This window comes from Numenius arquata, chromosome 9 (assembly GCF_964106895.1).
Source record: "Numenius arquata chromosome 9, bNumArq3.hap1.1, whole genome shotgun sequence".
In the NCBI taxonomy this organism is placed as follows: Eukaryota; Metazoa; Chordata; class Aves; order Charadriiformes; family Scolopacidae; genus Numenius; species Numenius arquata.
The window spans coordinates 11210572-11231499 of record NC_133584.1 but is presented as its reverse complement, the minus strand read 5'-3'; the positions used below and the strand labels follow the sequence as shown (position 1 = coordinate 11231499).

At 45.1% G+C, this 20928-nt stretch overlaps 1 protein-coding gene across 1 annotated transcript in view; it reads left to right on the top strand.

The window, feature by feature from the left end:
• DIS3L2 (DIS3 like 3'-5' exoribonuclease 2) overlaps positions 1-20928 on the top strand; it is a 197117-nt gene that overhangs the window by 116936 nt on the left and 59253 nt on the right. Inside the window, exons 14-15 of the mRNA XM_074153228.1 lie at positions 6115-6222; positions 11777-12010. Coding sequence (XP_074009329.1) covers positions 6115-6222; positions 11777-12010 — 342 coding nt within the window. The remainder of the gene's footprint in view (positions 1-6114; positions 6223-11776; positions 12011-20928) is intronic.

Genomic DNA, 20928 nt, shown 5'->3' with positions numbered 1-20928 from the left:
GCTGCATGAGGAGGAGTGTTGAGACGTAGGAGCAGATTATTCTGCTTCTCCCCACACTCCCATTCAGTCAGGCTCAAGTCCTTGTCTCTGCAGCCCTTTCCGGGATGACAGGGTATCTTTTGTATAATAAGTAAACATATCCTACTTGCTACTTAGGATTAGGAGTGATTCTTCCCCTCCCTTCCTGGATGTGCCCAGGGTTACTATCCAGGGAGGGTCTGGTAATGATGCTCGTTCCAGTAGCTTACTGTGTCCTCTCCACACCTTCCAGATGATAAAATGATTTCTTTTGTTTTATTGAAATAAAATTAATGGTTTGGTATCATATTAACCTTTAGTAGCTGTTCTGTAACTTTCCTTGGGTAGAAATAGCAAGGCACAGCTTTGGGGGGGTCTCAGCGAATGGGTGGGTTTTATGTCTCTGTGGGTGCGGGCTGTGGGGAATAGCCACGACAGCCACGCAGAAGTGCCCCAGTTGGGTTGGTGGTAGCAAGGCAGGTGCTGCAGTTGGGACCAAGTTCCCAGTGACTTGCTGTTCTCCAGGAGCAGGAAGCAATGCGTATCTCCTGGAAACAGCAGTTCTGGCACCAGAGTCTTCCCAATCCTACAGTCTCTCCATCGATAAGCCCTTGGCTTCTGCAGTGCTCTGCTTCCCCCTCGGATGGATGGATGGGATGACTCAACAGCCGTAGCTCACTGCGGGAGATGTGGGCTGGCCCAGGGGGGATGTCACTGCAGGGCAGCAAAGCTGTAGTCCAGGAAGACATTGTGGCAGTATTTCCAAGTCAAAATACTGTGGTTTGAAGGCATGTGATTTCTTTTAAAGGGAAAAGGAAGATTTTTATAAAGAAAGGAGATATTTTTCATTAAAATCTAGTTGAATTCAAAAGCCAATTGAATTTTCTTTCAAAGCACTTTTTCCCCCCAGCACCACCAGTCACGTGTGATGCCAACATAAATTATCTATTGCCTCTAATCTTCAATTGCTCTTCAACTACCTTGGCCCAGCAGTTAGGATTAGTGTTTTACCCACATTTCTGCCCTGCGGAAAATATATTTTAAGAGCACAAACTGGGTTAGATGATGAAATGGTCAATATTTTAATTGCAAGAGATTAAAAGGAGAGAGGAGATGGGCAAAGGAAAGCAGCCAGGCTGTCTGAAACAAGATGGTAGCATGACTCTTGTAGAAAATATGCTTTCTTTTGATGGAACTGTTTCCTAAGACAGCTGTGATTCTGCTAGAGGTTAGCACCATGCTAATCCTCCCAAAGAAGTTAAATAAAGCCACATATTTAATTTTCCTGAACCATGTATCCAGAAGGGGAGTTATTGTGTAATTGCTAGCAGTCTATTTAATAAAAGTCAAAAGTTTTTGAAATAAGAGTGTATCAGGTTTTAAGAACCAAGAAAACCTAAACAGTTTCCTCTTTTTTTGGCACATCTTATAGTGTTATTTTAGGTGTGAAGCAGCTCGAGTGAGAGGTCAGCCATAAATCCTTATAATATTTTATTGGTCCTATTTTATACTGAAGATCAAAGATCAGAACTGTAAGCCTATCTTCACATTGAGTCCAAGGACTTTGAGACATTCACTTTTGACACCAGCAGGTTGTCAGGGTGTTGATATTTTGATAATCTCAGGCTGAGTAACAAAGAGTTGCTCGAAATCTGAATTCATGGAAGTGTTGATACAAGTCTTGAGCAGAAATCTTGGCTCATAAACAAATTGCCTATTTCCTTTGAGTGTCTTTTAGTGTGTAAGCAAGAGGCTTGCTGAGCCCACCCCATTGTTGGACCTCAGCGTCTTCCTCCCGGCTCTGGGATAGCAGCTGATGGGAACTCTCGGTTAGTACAATTCCTCCCCATCGGACCAGTGGTGGGAGAAGGGCTCACCCCTGGAGTCAGCGCTGGTCGTACCCAATGGAACCAAGCCTGAGCAGGCAGCCAAAGCAGGGCACCAGCAGATTGTGTTGTTTGGGGGAGGAAAGTTGTCTGTGCAACTTTGTGAAAACAAGGGGTTCTTCTTAACCAGTTTCTTCCCTTTTCCTTTTGGTTGACCGGTGGATTTTCCTGACCATTCCTTGAAAAGCTGCTTCAGTGAGCCCATTGATGAGGGCAGCCCTGGCTAACCTGCTCTGGACCTGGCTGGTGAGTCAGTCCTAGCTGCAGCAGATGTTTCTGATTTGAGGGAACAGGGAATTTTATCATCCCAGTATGCTCCCTGCCACTACCCAGCTCCCTAGGAATGAGACCGAGGCTGGAAATTCACATTTGGTTTCTGGAAGCACTTTATCAGCCAAAGAGGCAAAACAAAACAAACCCAAGGGCTCTCACAAGCAGGAGGTTAGATCTTCCTGTGTCCAAAGTGATTCCACCATGCAGAGGAGCCAGCTGCAAAGCAGGGTGGCCGGCCACAGTTACAGGTCCATGAGTTTTATAAAGCCAAGATGAAGATGTGTGGGAAACCCCCCAGCCCCAGCGGTGCCTTCTCTTTCGTTGGTTTTCCCTTGCTGCCCACCGTTTTGGTGTGCTGGGATGCATGGCTGCTGTGGCTGCTGCGGGGAGAGCTGATAGCATGGAGGGGGCTGTCGGGCAGTGCTGGAGCACTGAGTCTCAAGCTGCATACAGTAGTGCTAGAGATATTGCGTGTAGGACTTGGAAACAGGGTGAGAGAAATCCTGTCTGTGATTTGATTTGAAATGCAGACCCACAGCTGCGAGCATTGAGGATATCAGCCTTTCACTCAAAGAAGTGCCCTTTCCAGTATCTCTTGTGGGGAGAGATGATGTCTTTTATTAGTCTGACTGATAGAGGGGGATGAAAACCAGACAACCTTTCACCACCCAAACCTTTCTTCAGCCCTGATTTCTATGATACACTCATTAGAAAGGATTTCCTGGGGGCTGTAGGTCCTTTTTTGTATTGTGAAAGTTTTATCCCCTTGCTCTGCTGGATCTCTCCAACTGCATTTCAAGATCCAACTACATTTATACACCCTCCTCTTCCAGCTTTATGGTCCCTGTATAAGCCCAGGTGACTGCAGTAAAATCAACCTGAACGATGTGATCCCCACCATCGGCACATCCTTAGCAATTTGCTGAGGAAACCAGTTCACGCTGGAGGTGACATCCCTGGGCAGTGTTTCAGCCGGCCGGGTTCCTGCGTGCCCTGGCACTCGGCAGGGCAGCTGGCAGGCGCCACTGTCTCTTGGCCAACAGTCACGGGAAGGGCAAAGCATTTAAAAGATGCCGGGCAACCTCTGGATTATTTGAGGTGATGCTATGCAACCCTGGTATTTTGCAAATCTGGGCATTAAAGGCGTACTTAGGGAAATCTCCTCTCATCCTGCGTCTCCTTCAGAAAGAGATGGAGATAATCCTATTGCAAAAGTTCCTTCTGGGCAGCCCCTGGGATAACTCCTGAATCGTCTCACTCGCCAAGTGTGACACAGATGTGACATTCTTTGTACGTTAAATGCTGGGTTTGCAACTACTAAGAATCCTTTCAGCCTGTGACCGTGTCATGTTAAGGAAAAAGGAAATGTGTATTTATGACTTAAACTTCTGTGCTTCGAGACAGTTGGTTTATTCTCTGTAGAGTGTGAAGAGGAATCGTGATGTTAAAGCAGAGGGAGGCAGTTAGCCAAGTCTGGGCTGATGTTGAAAACAGGTTTCTTCTTTTAATTCAGTAAGGTAGATAAAATTGAAATACCTTCAATGCAAGGTCACATTGTCTTATGTTATGTAGGTATTTGCAGAGCCCAGGAAAAGGTTGATTAAATTCTCCCTCTCCTGTGAGACTTCCTCCATGGCTTGGGTTAAGTTACTTTGCCTAAAGTTTCTCTCCTGTAAAACAAGGATAACGTAGGTTGATGCTTCCCTGTTTAACAGTAGGTTTGTTACAGCTAATTGCTTGGTGAGTGTTTAGTGCTGTAATTATGATCTGAGTTAAAGCTTTGCTTGTGTTTCACGTCATTGAAAGCCCTTCCATAGAATTATAGCCTCTTGAATTGGATATTAATCCTGCTCAAGTACACTTAAAACAAGCGTCCTGTTGTTTCCTTCAGGCTATTCTTTGTGGATGGGCTTTCAAGTTTCATGTAGGGATTTTTCCAGGAGACTTATTGCTGCAGGAGATGTGAAGGGAAAGAGGATGTGCTAAGACACAGAAATATTCAGTAAGTACAGACCGTTATCAGATAATCAATCACAGAGGGACGGAGGGAGAGAAAAGCTACTAACTGCAGCTTTTAATTTGGGTGGAAAAGGACATGGGAGTTTTTATTAAATTACTAGCACTTTGTTCACTGTGACCTGATCTTCAGTGTCTCACAGTGGTCATGGGCGATCTTGGGCAGGCAGGGATTTCCCATAGTCTATAAAGCTATTTTCTCTCCTTTCTGGTATGGGTTGGCACCGCTCATGCTAAATTTATAACCTTGTGGTGTGGGTCCTTCCAGGCAGCATGGCAGAGCTCACGTACTGGATCTGTGAGTTATGAATGTACCAGTATTGTTAATGTACCGTTCGCAACTGGAATAACAGAGTTGACGGCCTTTGTGTTGCGGGAAACGGCTTATCATAATCTGTGCCCTTGCGACCTTCCAGCTGAACCAGTGCTGCTGATTCATGTTGCAAGGGACTCCTTGACGGTCACAGCCCGTACAGTTAACCTTTTGGCATTAATTTGCACTGCAATTAGAATGGATTTATAGCCATCGTCTGGTGCCAAACCGCAAATGTGATTAAATATTTTAAGAGTTTTTCCTTCAAAGCAAAAGGTAAAATGGGCATCTGAGACTGGGTTTTTTTCTTACTATTTTGAAGAACAGTTGTTCCCCTGGCATCCAGGTAGAAAAAGTTATCTCTGAAGTCACCAAATTGATGTCACAGGGTTTGGAAGAGCTGGGGTTTGCATGGCAGTTGGCTTGCTGCTGGTCCTGTATTTACAGGGTGGCATACAGAGCAATCGAAACGGAAACTAAACTAAATAGCTAAAAATATTTTATGTCAACCAAGCAGAGCGTTTCTCTGTGTTTTTCTAGAATGCACGAGCCCACATTGCCACTCCAAATAAATAAGAGGAATAATGTGGTTTTTCTTTGAGGGCAGTTACTGCTTCTTCAGAAAGGTGAATAATGAGAAAGGAAATAAGAATGTGAAACCCTAATAATTAGGTTTGCTTCATTAAACAGCTGCTAAATATTATCTTTACCGCAGACTTCACCTGGGAAATAACTCAGGGATGATAGAAACACTTAGAGCTGCTCAGGTTTGCTCTAGTGTCAATACGCTCCAAAGCTTTTGCTTTGTTGCTGTAGTCAGGTGAGTAATTTGTAGTTTAATATTTCAGTGTTCAGCAGCAGAAATATTGATTACTTGTAACGAATTAGGACACAAGTTAACTTTCTGTTGGCTGACATTTTGTTCAGAGTTGAGTATAGTAAAATAATACTTGTTCTCCCTCTGTTTGCAAACACTATGTTTAATAGTCATAAAACAGGTGCTTTTGTTTATCTCGCCAACATCAAAACGTTACTCTCTGGGCTACAAAGTGCAGCTCATTCTTTATTAAAGCCATGCACCACTCCTCTGGTGCACGAGAGAAGCTTCATTTATGCTCTGCAGGGAGCAGACTTGCATTACCGGCTTGGTTACGCAGTGTTCACTGGAAAGCAGGAAACACAGTTCCCAAATCCAAGCTCTTCAACTCCTCACTGCCAGGACCGTGTTTCTTCAACATCATTTCCTGATGTGCTGAGTCTTCCTCATTCTTCCCAGCATCAAAATGGTAGTGGGAAAGAAGTTGCAAACAGAGCAAATGTTGTGACCTCAAAAGCTGCAGAGTGAAGTGTTTGCTTAACTGAGGATGTGGGATGCTCCAGGTTGCTTAATCCATTCCTTGAAAGGGAGCGCCAGGAATGGTTATTGAGATCATGCTGTGACGTAGCCACTTCTGCTACAGAGAATGTGATCCGGAAGGTTTAACACATTTTCTCCTTTTTGTGCATTGTTGAGCCTCTCCTTTACCAGCTGGTCAGGGAAGCTTGGCCACAGACAGGTCTCTACTGAAAGCCCATATCTCACCAAGGCTCTCTTCTGTTCTTTTCCAGGTGATCCCAATGCTTCCCAAGCTGCTCTGTGAGGAGTTATGCAGTCTCAATCCCATGCGAGATAGGCTGACGTTCTCTGTGATGTGGAAGGTGACTCCAGAAGGCAAGGTACCTCAAGTAGCAGGCAGTCACCCTGCTGATCAGTCCTCCCTCGGTGGCCAGCCTCTGCTCTTGCAAACAGAGTGGTAAAAATGCCATTCCTTAACACCCAGGTGGATAGCAAAGGACTTGTCGGTGAATAATACTGGGGGATGTAGGACTGTCCCTGTGTCTTGTTTTACCCATGAGATACAGTGAACTTCCATCTGGAATAATCTCACAGCATGGTGGGGAGAGGAAGAATATTTGTATGAATCTCAGGAACGGAGCATTTCCTGCTCCTTGCCAGGTCACCCGTCTGTTTAATGTCTTCCCTCCAGCAGCACCTCACAGCTAATGCTTTGGGTGGGACCAGATGTTCGCCCCCAGCTCCAAGCCAGTTGTGCAATGCAGTGGATGTGGGCAGCTCTGTGGCCTCTCTGGTGAAAAGACTATTTCGTTCTTTTCAGGACTGCAAATTACATCGATCCAAATAAAGCGTGATGGCTCTTCAGCAAAGGCACAGCTCCATCCTCTGCATGTGTTATTTCCAGGGAGCAGTTGTGGAGGCTGCCCGAGCTGCCCTCAGCTGCCTGCCAGCTCTCCCCAGGTCTTCATTTCTCTCCCTATTCCTCTCCCACGCTCTTTGTAACCCTAACAATCTCTTCAGTGATCACCAAATTGCTAATTGAGCAGAGATAAAGACTACCACTACCAGAGGTCTCTCCGACCTATGCGAAGTACGCTTTTTGTGCTCAGAATTATTTATTTAACAATTGTTGTGCTCATGCACAACTCTCTCTGTGGAAAGTATTTCTTGTGCAAATTTGGTAATTTTTCACAAAGATTAACTTTACGTTTTTATTCTTGTCCGTGCTGCTCTGAAGGATACCGAACCTTGTTTTATGCTTTAGCAAAATACAGTTGCAGTTCTGTATCTGTATTTCTCCAGCGAGTCCCTGCTGTGGCACTGAGGTGCGTTTTATTTGTTCACTGTGAAAAGCTTTCCACTTCCAGTAGCGACAGCGTGATTACTCATGGGGCCTTCTAATAGTAGCTACTTAGTGGGCCTTTTATTGACACTGAGTGGTCTTTGAACAGCTAATAGTCAAGTCTTAATTAAAAAAAGCTTTTAATTAAATCTTATCTCTTTTCCCCCTGCAATATATACATTATTTGCTTTTCAGACAGTGTTCAGACCAACCCTGTCTGACCAGTGAGAAAATAGAGGAGTTGCAGCATCTGCCTTACTCCTGCTCAGGGAGCCAGTCTCTGGAGGAGCAGTGCTCTGGGCTGTGACCATGCTGCCCCTTGGAAAGCAGACTGCCTGCAGCCATCTCAGCAAACTGGTTTCTCCAAGGAGGCCTTTGAGGTCTCAATTGGGGTCACTTGATTTGAATATCAGGTGAAGGCTGGAGAAGAATTTATTCCTTCCAAGAGGAAAAGTGGTTGTAGGGCTTTTGCCCAGCAGGGCATTCTTGTAAAAGCTTATCTGAGAGTTGGGACAGAATGTGTCTCCTGTATTTCTAGGTATCACTGTGGCTTCATCTCAGTGTAAACAGCATCACATGCTCTCCAGGTTCTGCTGGGTGAAAGGGAGGTGAGTCAAAGGCCCCAACATGGCCATTGACCCTCAGCCGGTGGTGGAGAGCCGTGAGAACACTAACATTGAGGAGAGGACATTCCTTAGTGAGGGATGCATCAGGCCAAAGAGCACTTGGTTGCACTGTGTGTGCTGAGCAGAACCATAACCTTGAGCTTGCAGAGCAGAGCCCGACAGCACTACTAGAGGCGAGAGCTGCTCTGAGCTCCCACTGTTACTGTTCCAAAGCAAATAAGTCTAGAGCTAAGGCATCTTCCAAGGAAAAGCCACGCATACTCCTCACTTGAATATGACTATTGATAAGTTGTTGGGGTTTTTAATTCTTGTTTCTCTTAGAAAAATAATGCCAGGCTCAGCTCGTTCTGGGAGACAGGCACTTTCTTGTTTCTGTTGCCTTGGGGCTCTGGAATTTTTATCTTCTAGTTTTCCATGAGTGTAATAAAATTTTGCCTGAGCACCGCTCCACATAGCTCCATGGACTCCAGTGGGATAGTGTGACATGATGTATCTGAGATGACTTTCCAAGGGCAGAGGCGTTAACCATATTGTTGCATCTGTGCTGTTCTTCAGAAGCAGAGCTGGGCGTTTATAGGAACAACGTAGCACGTTCTTGTTCAGATGCAGTCAACAGAAAGATATTTGAAAACAAGCGATGCAACTCTTCTTTTAAAGTTCTTGCCTGCTGATGTTTGAAGCACAGCCCTGCTGGTTCCTTCTACCAATGAAGAAATGAAATTGCTTCAGTCTGAAACAACCTGTACAAACAATGTGTCTTCCAGGCTCAAAACCGTTGTCGTCAGCCAGGACGTGATACAAACACTGCCTTGCGTGGAGAAAGTCCTCAGCCTCATGCAGGCTATGTCACACCCTCAAAGAGACCTGTACCACCAGGGACTGTGCTAATGGGGAGGGTTTCAGCTGAGCCACTCTGACTGCCATCATATGATGTGCTGGGGACTACAGCTTTTTCTCAAAAGCACCAGAGCTGGGGGATACCTTAACATAGCCCTAGAAATGTCTCAGGTACTGGTACTCTGCCTGGAGTCTGGGTGCACCAGGTTAGCTGTGGTGGGGGAGACTTTGCAGACAGGTCTTGTGGGCTACTTCTTGTAATCTCCAAGTCCCAGCTCACAATCCCCAAATGTTGCTCCTCCACACTGCTTCACCCATCCATCAGCCACGGAACGTGTGCCAGCCAGCCTTGTGCATCTTTCCCTGCAGAAGTGGAGCTTGCCTGTTCCTCTGGTGGAGTTTCCAAACCAGGGACACAAAGCTGTGGTTACCTTAAGTCTGCTTGGATGGCCACTGAAGGCAGAGACAGAGGGCATTTCCAGGAACTGCTTGGATGGTGAGTGCAGTTAAGTTAGCCTGACGCAGCAAGTCTGAGTCTGGCAGCTCTGCTCACTACATAGAGGGATTAGTGAATTGCAGGGGGCAAGATGCATCCAAAAATCCATTCCTTGCCTGTGTGAAGTGTTTTTAATGCATCCAAGCAGCCTTGGTGAGAAGGTGTTTATTTGGTACATTAGTAAGACACCTCTCAGGGTTGTCACTGTCCAGTTTACACTTGTTAGAGCCATTGCAGGAATGGAAGTTGGGTGCTCTCCATCGCACTGCTTGGGTGCCTTTGAGAGACCAAGAACAGAAAAAGGAATTGAGGAAACAGAAATAAAAGTTTAATATCTACTAGTAATGGGCTACTTATCCTCATGCTTTGCCCTGAATGTAGCCTGCCTGAGATTTGATGTTCTAGTTATATTCTGGGGACCCAATACGCTGCATCTCTCATCTTACAAGGAAGCGAGTGGACATCTGAAATACTTGGCCTCTTCTAAGTAAGCAGAAAAATGAGATTGTGTTGAAAGCTTCAAGTTCAGACAGCAAAGTGGAAATCTGGTCCATTGCTTCCTGCAATGGACACAGGGACCTCGTAGAAGCCAGTGGCAGAAAGCACCATGTAGCCTCAGAGATGGCTTTCAGCCCTAACATGGGTATTGGGGGAAAATGCTCCTCTTCAAAATTACCCTTCTGGTTTGTGCCCGGTCCTTAACCTTTTCAATGTGCACGTACATGATGGAATTGATTCACGTACTTTATAAAGGAAAATGAGAGTGCTTTCCAAACACAAAATATTTAGTGTGGCCAGAATATTTAGTGAGGGCCAGAACTGATAATGACCCTTCATGCAAAAATTAATGGCTGGAGATGGAGGAACTAGCAGGGAAATAGAAGTAGTGTCTGAAAACATTCAAACAGCAAGTTGAAAGAGCTGCCTATTACAACTGGAGGGTGTGTAGAAGTGCTCAGCTCAAATGAAGGCTGCTCAGCCTCGCTCCCAGATCATCTCAACAAGGAACACCACTTTTTTGGTGACTGAGTACCATCCATGTCTTACTGAAGTCTGAAATATCTCTATTTCCAACTGGCTAATAGTCTTCAACTTGCTGGAAGTGGATCATTTAAAGAGCAGTGCAGCCTCTTCCGCACCAGAGATTGTGCTTGTTTAGTATCAGGAGGATTTTTGGGTCCAGCACATTTCATCATATGTCACTGACCTACTGGATATGGATCCCCCATCACCACAAGAAGCTGGACTGTATTTTAGGGGATGCAGCAGAGTGCAGAGCAGGTGCTGTCAGTGCTGTTGCAGCATCTCTGCCCAGCTTTGTGACTTTCTCTTCCTTTCTTTGTCCTTGGCATAGAGAAAGGGGCACGCACAGAATAACCACGAGCTGGGGGTCAGAGCACTTTACAATGCAAGACATCGCTTGCTGCGTCTCCTCTATAAGGACTCTTTCTAATTAAAAATGAGCTTAAATGCCCTGTGACTTTCAGAGCTGCTGAGTTATACTGCACATATGTTCTGTGGGGCATAAGGGAGAGAGGCAGCAAAGGTATCTTGGGGATCAGTCCTTTCCTGTTAAGAAGAGGGTTTGCCTTTCTGAAGCAATGTCCTTGATGAGTCTGTCTAAGAGAGATCTGGCTGTTCTCCCCAGACACCATCACTTGCAGAATTTACCTTGTCCTGTTGTGCTGATGAAGGGGTAAGGTGTCACTTGTAGCTAAGGCAGAATTACAACCCTCCATTTATTCTCTGAGCACTTGCGCTTTGAATGGTTTATCACAGACTGCATCCGTCTCCAGAGCCCTCATGCCAATGCTCTTGACTTTTCTGAAGAGCCATCTGCCCTTTGTCCCTCTGTGCTTTCTCACGGGCTTGATGAGCTTTTGGACTCTTACATATCTCAGCTGAAAATGGATTTTCTGTACTGCTTTAAGAAATAATTCTGAATTGCTACATCTACACTGGTATTTCATTATGGAGTTTAAAATGGGAGTGGCTTCTTGTTTAAAATAAAATAATTTTATAGGTGATTTATAGATTATTTTCCTCTAGATTCCAGCATAGTTTGGAAGCTTGGAAAGGTTCCTGGCTTGAGTTTGGGCCTAGGATCAGAGAAACAAGGGGCTAGTCTCCTCCAGACCTGCCAAAGTCCTACTCAGCCACATTGACAAAACAGAGTATTTTAGGGCCAGCCCCTGGTGCCCTGCTGGCCACATATTGATCAAAGAGATGGAATGCAGTCTGCTGTGGTTTAGATACAAGATCCTTCTTTGCATGTGTGTACGTGCCTGTTGCCACCCCTGAACCCAGTAATGTTCGAGTCAACTGTTTTCAGCTCACAGCGGGGCTGTAGCTCTTGTGAGCTCTATGAAAGAGAGAAATCAGGTAGCGGAGAGGTCCAAGCAGTTCCTGTGTGATGGAAAGACTTTATTATGTATACACACATTATTAGACACTAGAGAATCAATGCAGGCAAAACGCATTCTGGTGGCCTCAGTATGAGAAGATCTTCCCTTGAAGTTCATGGTCAGTGATGAGGTCTGGTGTCATTCCTTCCCATGTTTGTATAACTTCCCCAGCTTTTGTGCACTGGAAGAATAAGTCCTCAGATCTAGTTGTGCTTTCCAATTTTGCAGATCCTTGATGAATGGTTTGGGCGGACGGTCATCTGCTCCTGCGTGAAGCTAAGCTATGACCATGCACAGAGTATGATTGAAAGCCCCGGGAAGGTGTTCTCACCTGAAGAACTTCCCCCTGTCTCCCCTCAACACTCAGTAACTGAGATCCAGGAGGCTGTGCTGAACCTGCATCGAATCGCTCAGCACCTCCGCAAGCAGCGCTTCATGGACGGTGCTCTGCGCTTAGACCAGGTGAGTAAATCCAGCCCCTGTGAGGGGCTCCCACTCCAGTGGAGCAATTCCACATTGTACTCCCTAAGGATTTTCCTGATCAGTCTGAAAACTCAAAGGGGAAAGTCAAGGCTGGAATAGAAACACAGGTTTGTGTGCCAACGTCTTCTCAAAAGCAGCATCAAATTATGTACCTAAAGCACTGAGTAAAGTAGGATCAAAAGAAAACGGTTCCTGTTTTTTAAGGAGTGATTCATCTTCCAACATTTTTCAGAATTCTAAAACCCTGGTAGAGCAGGTGAGTAACTTACACAGTGAAACAAATCATGGTGGTGTCATTCATTATCAAGCAGTTCAGATATCCTTAGTGCACATTTTACTGTGAAAGACTCGTCCTCTACGTTTATTTCTGTGCTTGCAATACTCATGTTTTCCACAGCTTTCATAGCAGTTCTCTGAGAAGGGAAAATGACTAAATGTTATCTAAGCTAATACTTCTAAGTGTTGGGTGTGTTTTAGAGAAAGAAATACTAGCGAGGAGGTTTTCTGTCTGGGGTGATTTAAATAATCTTGTATCAGTTGTGGTATGTGTCACTTCTGTTTTACAGTAGATCCAGATATTTTAGGCTATCACAACAAAAATACTTTTGCGTTTGTGGTTCAGCTGCTCTGAGGTGGCTTCTGACAGTTTTTGTGGATAGGAGGTTCCAGCAATTGATAGAACCCAGTGGCCTTCCTGAGCAGGGGACAAAATAGTCTCTTAATATGAGGAAGCTCTATTGTTTCATTTTGCAAAATGAGCGTGAGTCAACATAAGGATATTGCTGAGAAAGAAGGTAGTGTACCGAGGTGTGTAAACAGGGTTATTGTATGTAAGAGGTATGTTGTAACCCTTCCATTTTACTTAGCATTGTGGTGTTGTCTTCAGTGGCAGGAAAGTCTAATTTTAGAGAAATCACTGCAGAGCAAAAGAGCAACAAGTGTCTGTAATCTGCGACCTTCCCGACAGAACATGTGGCTTAGTCTGGCAAAACTGTGAAGAGGAGGCAATGTTCTGTTCCCCATGGGTTATACTTTAGAATAACCTTTCTTATGTGAGAACTGTGGTGTCTAAGGCTTTTGTGCCTACTTCTGATGTAGGGTGACTTAGAGTGCTGGTTAGGGACACGAGTGAGCCCGGAGCACAGGCACTTCCTCGAAGTCCCTCCGTGCTCAATGGAAATAATCATTATTAAAATTGTATTAAAATAATTTTTGGAAATCAGAATCCCACTTTGAAGTCCTGCAGAGTTTGCTTAAACCTTTTTTGGCACAGAGGCTTCCCTCTGAGGTTTACTGTACAATGGCTAATAAGCTGGGCTTTTGTTCCCCGGCACACTCTGAATGCTAGAGAAACATAAAGCCCAAGCCTTTGCACTTGATGAACTAACTGGGAAGCCTTGGAGATGTCTGGGTTGGAAAAACAGTCCATGGTGACTGGGAGCTGTGGCCCAGAAAGGTCACCAGCTGCATTCCACAAGTCACACTTACAGTGTAGTGCTGAACAGTCCCTGAGTGTGCCTGATTTGAGTACCTGTTATCGAACTAACCTAAGGGAAAATGAGTTTTAAAACAGTTGTGACATTTTCAATGGGAGGATTTGGCCAGGGAAGCATCCTGTTCAAGTGATACCCCGTAAAAGATTAGTGGTGTTTTGTTTTGCTCTCTGCTGTTACAGAGCAGCCATTAAAGAGAATGTATTGGAGCATCATTTGTGAGACCGGGGTTAAAAGCCGCTGGTGAGGGCACCAGAGGGGGCTGATTCCTACTCAGCTCAGTTCCTAAACAATGTGATAAACTGAATTATATCTCACAAGTGGCACTTTATGCTGTGCAGAATCTCTCTCCCTGGCAAAAGTGTCAGAGGAAAAGTAATGGTCTTTGAGAAGGAAGAGTATTTTAGTTCAAGGGACACTTTCACCATACTTATTCTATTTGAGTGATGTCTTTATAGTTGTATTTTGATAAGCTGCACCTTCCCTAGTGCATGGAGAAAGTGGTTACTGTAAGGCCTGAGTATGGACAGTATGTGTGTGGACACAGCCAGTAGCACATGGCTGGACAAAGCAATCTGTAGCTGTTAATAGAAGGAGAGGAGTCCCTCTGCCTTTGCTCCCTGAGTTCCCATGGATGCAGTTGTACACTGGGTCTGACTTCCAGCCCCGAGCAAGCAACCAAGGGTGGGTCCAAATGGGAAACACACCTTTCTAATCGCTGGATCTCTCACTGATTTCCTGTTGAGTAATGTAAATCCTGAACAATGGAAGACAAACTCCAGCAGGAAACTAGGGGCAATGAATTATCAGATTCCAAATAAATATGTGAGTGAAGGAAATGATCATCCCATGGTCTTAAGGGAGGGGGTGGCTGGGCATGGATGATTCCTGTGCTTTTTTTTTCCAAGGGATGTGAGCCCTCTTCCTATACATTGCATTATGTTTGAGAGGTTCTACCTTGGGGTCACTCCTGATGGAACAGTGATGACGTTTTTTGCTTACTTCCACCCTGCCATTTTTCAGTGTGATGTGCTCTTGTGCTTCCTGTTGGTATTAAGAAAATCACTGGAGGAAGAATCTCCTGTCCTGCTTTGCCACTGGCCATGGTGGCCTTGGGCTGGTGGTCTCCCTGCCAGCCTCAGATTCCACTTTGGAATGACATCAGTCTCCCCCATAACATCTGTATAATTTGGGATTTATTCTCCAAAATGAAGGCCATCTCTCAAATAAAGCCATTCATGGGCTTTATTATAGCAGAAATACTGGTTGGCCAGGGAACCCCTTACACCTGACATAGGGTGGCTCCAGCAAGATGCAGCAGTGCCAGGCTGGCTGTGCCATGGTGAAGGGAATGTTTCCTGTTTGAATGTCACTGCTGAATTTTTATGAGCTAGTGTGAGAGCAGCATCTGCTTGCCCATGGTTTTATCTTTTAGCAGTAACTTTAGAAGCAAGAATTTCTGTAGCTTAATGGATGAAGAAAATATATATATATATTTCAATAACTTGGGAATTACATATCTGGGTCATACAGAAGACCTTGAGACAAATTGCAGAGATAGCACACGGTCTTGAAAGCTTAGGATTTGTGGATTCAGTGTCAATATATATGTCTCTTTGAGGCTGTGTGATTTTGAATTCCTGCCTCGGTTCGGTCCTGGCCATGGCAACCTACATACCTCCCGCTCCTTTCTCCCCCCTGTTCCTTTCATGCCTCTGCAGAGGTCTGTAGGGGAATCCTGCTGCGTTGGACCTTGGGTCTGAGGACCTTCTTTGCAACCAGAGAGACACATCTGTCACTCCGTGGGATCTCGCTGTCCCCATAGGCCCCTTCTGGGCCTTTTTCCCTGGAATATGGTTTCCTGTGCTGCATGCCAGTTTTCTAGCTCCAGAAGGCAGCTGAGCACTGAGTTTTAGAGGTTTAAAGTCTTTGCACCTTCGGCAGCTAAGGAGCTTATGAAACTTTGTCCACGCAGACAGAGATTAATATATTTCTTTTCCTTCCCATTTGTAGCTGCAGCTTTTAGATGTAAAGGCAAGAGCTGCCGTGTACTGTGGCTTTGAGAAAACATGCTCAGATATTTGCAATATTTTCTTCCGCCCCCCCTGGTCTCCTTCCTGCCCAGGACCACGAGCTGCCACCCCTGTGCTGTCCTCCCACAGCTCTTGGTGCACTCGCACTGTAAATTGGAGCAGGGATCTGACCTGGTTTGAAAACCAAAGTGAGCACAACCCACAACTTTCCTTTTTTTTTTTTCCTGGCCAGGTTACTTTGAGGCTGGATCACTTCCACAAACCACAGCTTTTAGAAACACTAGCCAGAGAATCAGATAGAAACTTGCTTTCAACAAAAACCATCAAGTTTGCAGAAAAGCTCCTTAGCTCAAGCCTGCCTAGAGGAGACCTGCTGATAAATGGTTCTCTTTTTGGCCTCAGCAGTTTATAAATGAATCACGAGGACAGATGCCTACAAGAAGACAGGTTAAAAAGGATTTCTGTGCGTATTTAAAATGAGAATACCCCGGGATGCTGATCTGTCTCTATGACAACTGTCTGTGAGCTGAGTGGTGCCTTTTGTTGTGCTGGTGATTCTGCCTTTGCCAACCCACTTACACCTGGGTGCTCAAAACGTTGGCATTGACCAAAGTTCATTGTGAGAACAACCCAAAGTGCATTTGCGTTAGACCAGTTAATGGCATTGAATTGTTTGCTAGAATAGCTTCTCGCCTTGTTTTCTGCGCAACAGACATTCAGCTTTGCAGGTGTGTGCGAAAAGGGAAGGAAAAAAAAAAAAGGATTAAAATGGCAAAGATGAGAATGTTACGTTACGCAAATTTAAGGGTTGAATTGCTAGTGAAATGGTCTGACTTCTGCCTGCTTCCGTGCCACTGTCCCATCATCTGAGTAAAGGTTGCTTTTCCCCTGAGGGTCTCTATTGTTTTGAATAACTAGTAAAATAATAGTAAATATAATAATAGTAGTAAAAATTGTATTGTTGTAGCTCTGTACCGCACTGGAGACCTTACCTACAGTCCTCTCCAGTAGCTGCTGGAGATAAGGAAATAAGAGATCTTTGAGAATAGCTTTGTTTAATTAAGGTTGGTGGGACTCCTGAAGTAATAGAGTATTGCTGCTGCAGGAAACAAAGACTCCAAACACCAGAATGCGTGCAGAGCGCCAGCTCCAAAACACCTGGACTGGATGTATTGACCAGCTCTGTGTAGTTTTTGAAGCTCTCAGAACTGACTCTGCCTCCTTGATACAAACAGCTCTGAGAAGTTGACTCAAGCAATCCACACACGGAAAATGAGGAGGAAGAAGGACATTGTACGTACAGGATGTGCCATTGTATGTTGGGAAATTTCGTATTTAGTTGTGGCTAACGGGATAGGACAGAAACACATATTTTTAGACAGTAGCTCCTGCTAATGCCATTTAATTGGAAATCTCAGGAGCCAGAGATTAATTACTATCACCATTAAAATTTTCCAATATAAATGACTGCTGGAAATAATTATGGGAAACTGTTTTGTCATATTTGCTGCCTCATATTTGTACAGTAAGCATTCAGGTCTCCTCTTGCTATGTGAAAGTAGTAAATGTTTCTACGCCAGTTAAACACTCATTGTGTGCAAAATACAATATAATAATATAAAAAAGGAAGGCACCTTGGGTGGGAAGAACTGTTTAGATGGGACAGCAAAGGCCTATAATATTGTATAGACCTCAGTTAACTGAATGCTCATATGTTTTCCCTACTAGCATGATCTGAATTTATGTCTTTAAATGCTGTTGGGGCAGGAAGGCCACCCTGGCTCAAGCACTCCCTGGTGTGATGCTTAGGCATTATGACCACGGCTGCTGTATGTGCCACCCTTGCTCACTCTCAGTGCACGCACCTTTCTGAGGAGGAGTAGGTGGCTTTGCTCCAGCCTCTGACTCTTGACTCTCCCTACATCTCTCCAGGGAGCGTTGCTTTCTTGAGTTTTTGGCCAGTTTCAAAGAGAAAGTCCTGGTGCTCGTTGCCTAGGATGTGACATTGGTACCAAGTTTGTCTTGGATTTGTTTTCCTTAGGGTAGGTTCAGGTGTGTACCCAGGCACTTGCTTTGGCCCAGGAGAAAACCCAAAAGGCGCATTTATAAAATCCTGAAAACTGACATGATACCTTCCGAAAAGAGGCAGTTACAGCAACGGTGCGTGAACGTGACAGCAGAGGCAGGGTGGGCTGTGTGTTTGGTGCTGTAAGATAAATGGAAATGCAGACTGACAAGGAGCTTTCACTATTCACTTCCTATCACAATTCCACCATTGTCTGCTCCTTCTCTTTGATGTCTGGTTAAAGAGACATCACTGATACCCAGAATGGGGACAGCAGGTGCTATACGATCATTATGGACAGTTGCTTATACTCTGTGATACATAAGGCAGCTGGGGGGATGCTGGATGTATTTGGAGATTAATTTCCTTTGGGGATTTTATGTCTTTTGCGTAGCCCCAGTTAATACATCAAAATGAGCATCTAAGGCCACAGCTTTCTACTGGGGGATACTGCTCTTCCCCACAAGAGTAATTGAAATGCATTTGCGAAGGTGCGTTAGCAAAGTAGGAATGATTTTTGAAATGTCTTTCCTACAATACCACAGGGGAACGTGGCACTTTGTAGGCAAATATGAAATGTCATCGTTGTCATTAGGAGCAGCCAACGGCTCAGGGTGGGCAATTTGTGCACCCACCAAGGATGTGCACAGGAAGAGGCATTGCGGGATCATGTTATGGGGGGGGGGTGTCTTTCTGCTTGCATGGAGATGTTTGCATTGCCAGTAGGTTTTAAAATATTTTGATTAAATTAGGATTTTGAGTGGAAAGCCCTCAGAATCTAATCTTTTGCCCCGGGATTTTAATGAAGTCCTCCCAGGGGTGGGAGTAGGATTGATGTCCTCGCACATGTCCTGCCGTTCCTCGATCGTTCTTTTAGAGCTGAGCAGCTGTGTCCCAGCAGGAGCAGGTGGTGAAGTGGTCGAGCTGGCTCCGGCAGGAGGGGGGAGTCAGACGCCGGAGTGCAGGGCTCGGCTGTAGAGCATCGTGCTGGGAGCCACTGCAGCCAGATGTCTGGGCAGACACGGTCGGGAAGGAGCTCCCCACACAGTGGTGCTCTGGCATTAATTTACCATCAGTAATGCAAGAGTGTGTTATGACTTTATTCTTCCTGGAGTAAGTATTCCAGCCACTAACTCAGATATTCAAGTTCTGTAGTCATATGCGAGTGTTTCTCTTCTAAACAAACACAGCTTAACCCTTGAGTTTTATTAAATCTGCCATACGCCTGCAAGCTCAGAAACTTCTCAGAAAAAATGGGGTCTTAGGCTTAAATTTTGAGATGCTGTTTGATACAGCAATAGCTGCTTTCATCTGCCAGCCTCAGAGCAAGTATCAGAGGGGAGGCCGGCTCCATCCTTCCAGGCGATGGGAATGGCGCAAAGAGGTGAAGCAGTTGCCTGAGCTGCCGCAGTGAGTCAGTGGCACAGCTGGCAGGACAGCCTTTTCCTGATTCCCAGGCCAAATCCAGCGCCTTAGGCCAACACTGACCGTTCTCTTTCTCTCACGTTTATTAGTGACAGCTATTGAATAAGAATGGGTGCTTTTTTTTGTTTCTGCTGTTTATTACTGTCCCAGTTAAGGTCAGGATTTGTTATCCCAGTTCCCCAGCAGGTACTTCTCATGGCACAGAGCAGAGAAAAAAGTTACATCAGCATGAAGGGCACTTCTCTGCCACATGGAAGCAATCAGCATGTTTCACAAGTGGTCTCTCTCCCTAGTCCTTCCACTTCTTAGGCTTTGCCTACACGCACCAGGACCATGCAAGTCTGCTGCTGTTCCGTGGAAGTCTCTTGCTTGAACAGGACAGAGTTGCAATGGGCAGTACCTCGTCATACTTCCCAAATTCCTTGGCTTTTTCTATCAGTTGAATCCAGTTGGTGATCAGCAGTTGTAGAATTGTGGTGAGCTGGCAGTCATCACTTGCTGTAGGGTTGAAGGTGTTTGCAAGTACTCTAAATTCACACATGAAGTAGAAACCTCTTGGTGTCCTGGACTAGCTGGACATAGATGGGTCTTGCCCATGCTCGTGTGTTAGGCAGCCTGGAGTCACCTGCTCATGGACCCCAAACAGCATCTCTAGGGGAAAGACAGGGCATCTACGGCAGGTGGTGGCTTAGTGTGAGGGAATGTGTCCCAAATGTGAAGCTGACAGCTAAGGTGAACAGAGAACTCGGTGCTCGATTCAGCTGAGCAAGCCATTCACTGACGTTTTTGAGGTTGGTAGGGAGAGAAGTAGTGGCTTCTGCTGGTTATGTTGAAAGATGGATGGAAAAACTGGTTCTCAATGAAGCAGAAACAAACTGGTTCTTCAGCAAGACAGATAAAACCCAGGAAAATGTGTTTGTGCAGAGGCGAGTGCTGGGAGGAAATTCTTATTTTACATTTTCTATTGAGGAAATAGTCCTTGCTCTGAGAGTCTTGCCCTCCAGCTGATGGTGGTTTTCTTCCCTGGCAATGAACAGACGTCATCAGAAAGTCTCTTGATGTTTCAGATTCCGTTTATCACATATTTGAACGGAGAACTTGACAAGGGTTTTTTTCAGGTATTAATTATAGCTGACTGCATGGCTAATCCATCATTCTCTTTAGATGGAGTCACTGGGTGTTGAGTGATGTAACTTCAAATGTGATCGGTCTGCCATAGATGAAGATGCAGCAGCTCTTTGTCAGAGCCAGTTCTGTTTCACCTAACAGTAAATGGAAGAAAGGCTAATTGTATAATGACAAAAGACAACGTTTGGAAGGAGATGAAAGATTCAGACACTGCTGTTCTGTGATTTCTCGTTTCAATTCCAAAGTGAGAGCAGGGGAAAAAAATCTTCCTTTCCATGACCACAACTCATTTTATTAGGTATCTCTGGGCATGATCATTCCTTCTGAGTCCTGGGACGTTTTATCTTTTCTCATCCATAGCATACGGATGCTGAAGTACAACCACAGAGAGCACCTGTGGTTTCCTTGTAGCCTCTGAAATGAGGCTACAAGAGTAATAGCCAAGGTCCCGGCAGCTGAGCTGAGGACAGACCTGATCTTGCCTCATCTGAGGAAGCAGCGCCTGCTGAAGTCCACTTTTGGGTTTATCTTTAAACATTCCAAGTCCAAGCCCACGTCTCCTGAAATTATATGTCCTGCTAAAGTTTGCAGTGATTCATTGGGAGTACATTTTGTTGAGCAACCTCTTGGTTTTGTTTTGTAAGCAAGTGACTTTGAATCTGTCTTTAGTAGTCCCAATCATTTATCTTGCCCTTCCCTACATCTTCATACAGTAATAAGGAAGTTGTTCAAGCATATGAGCGCAATTCAGAG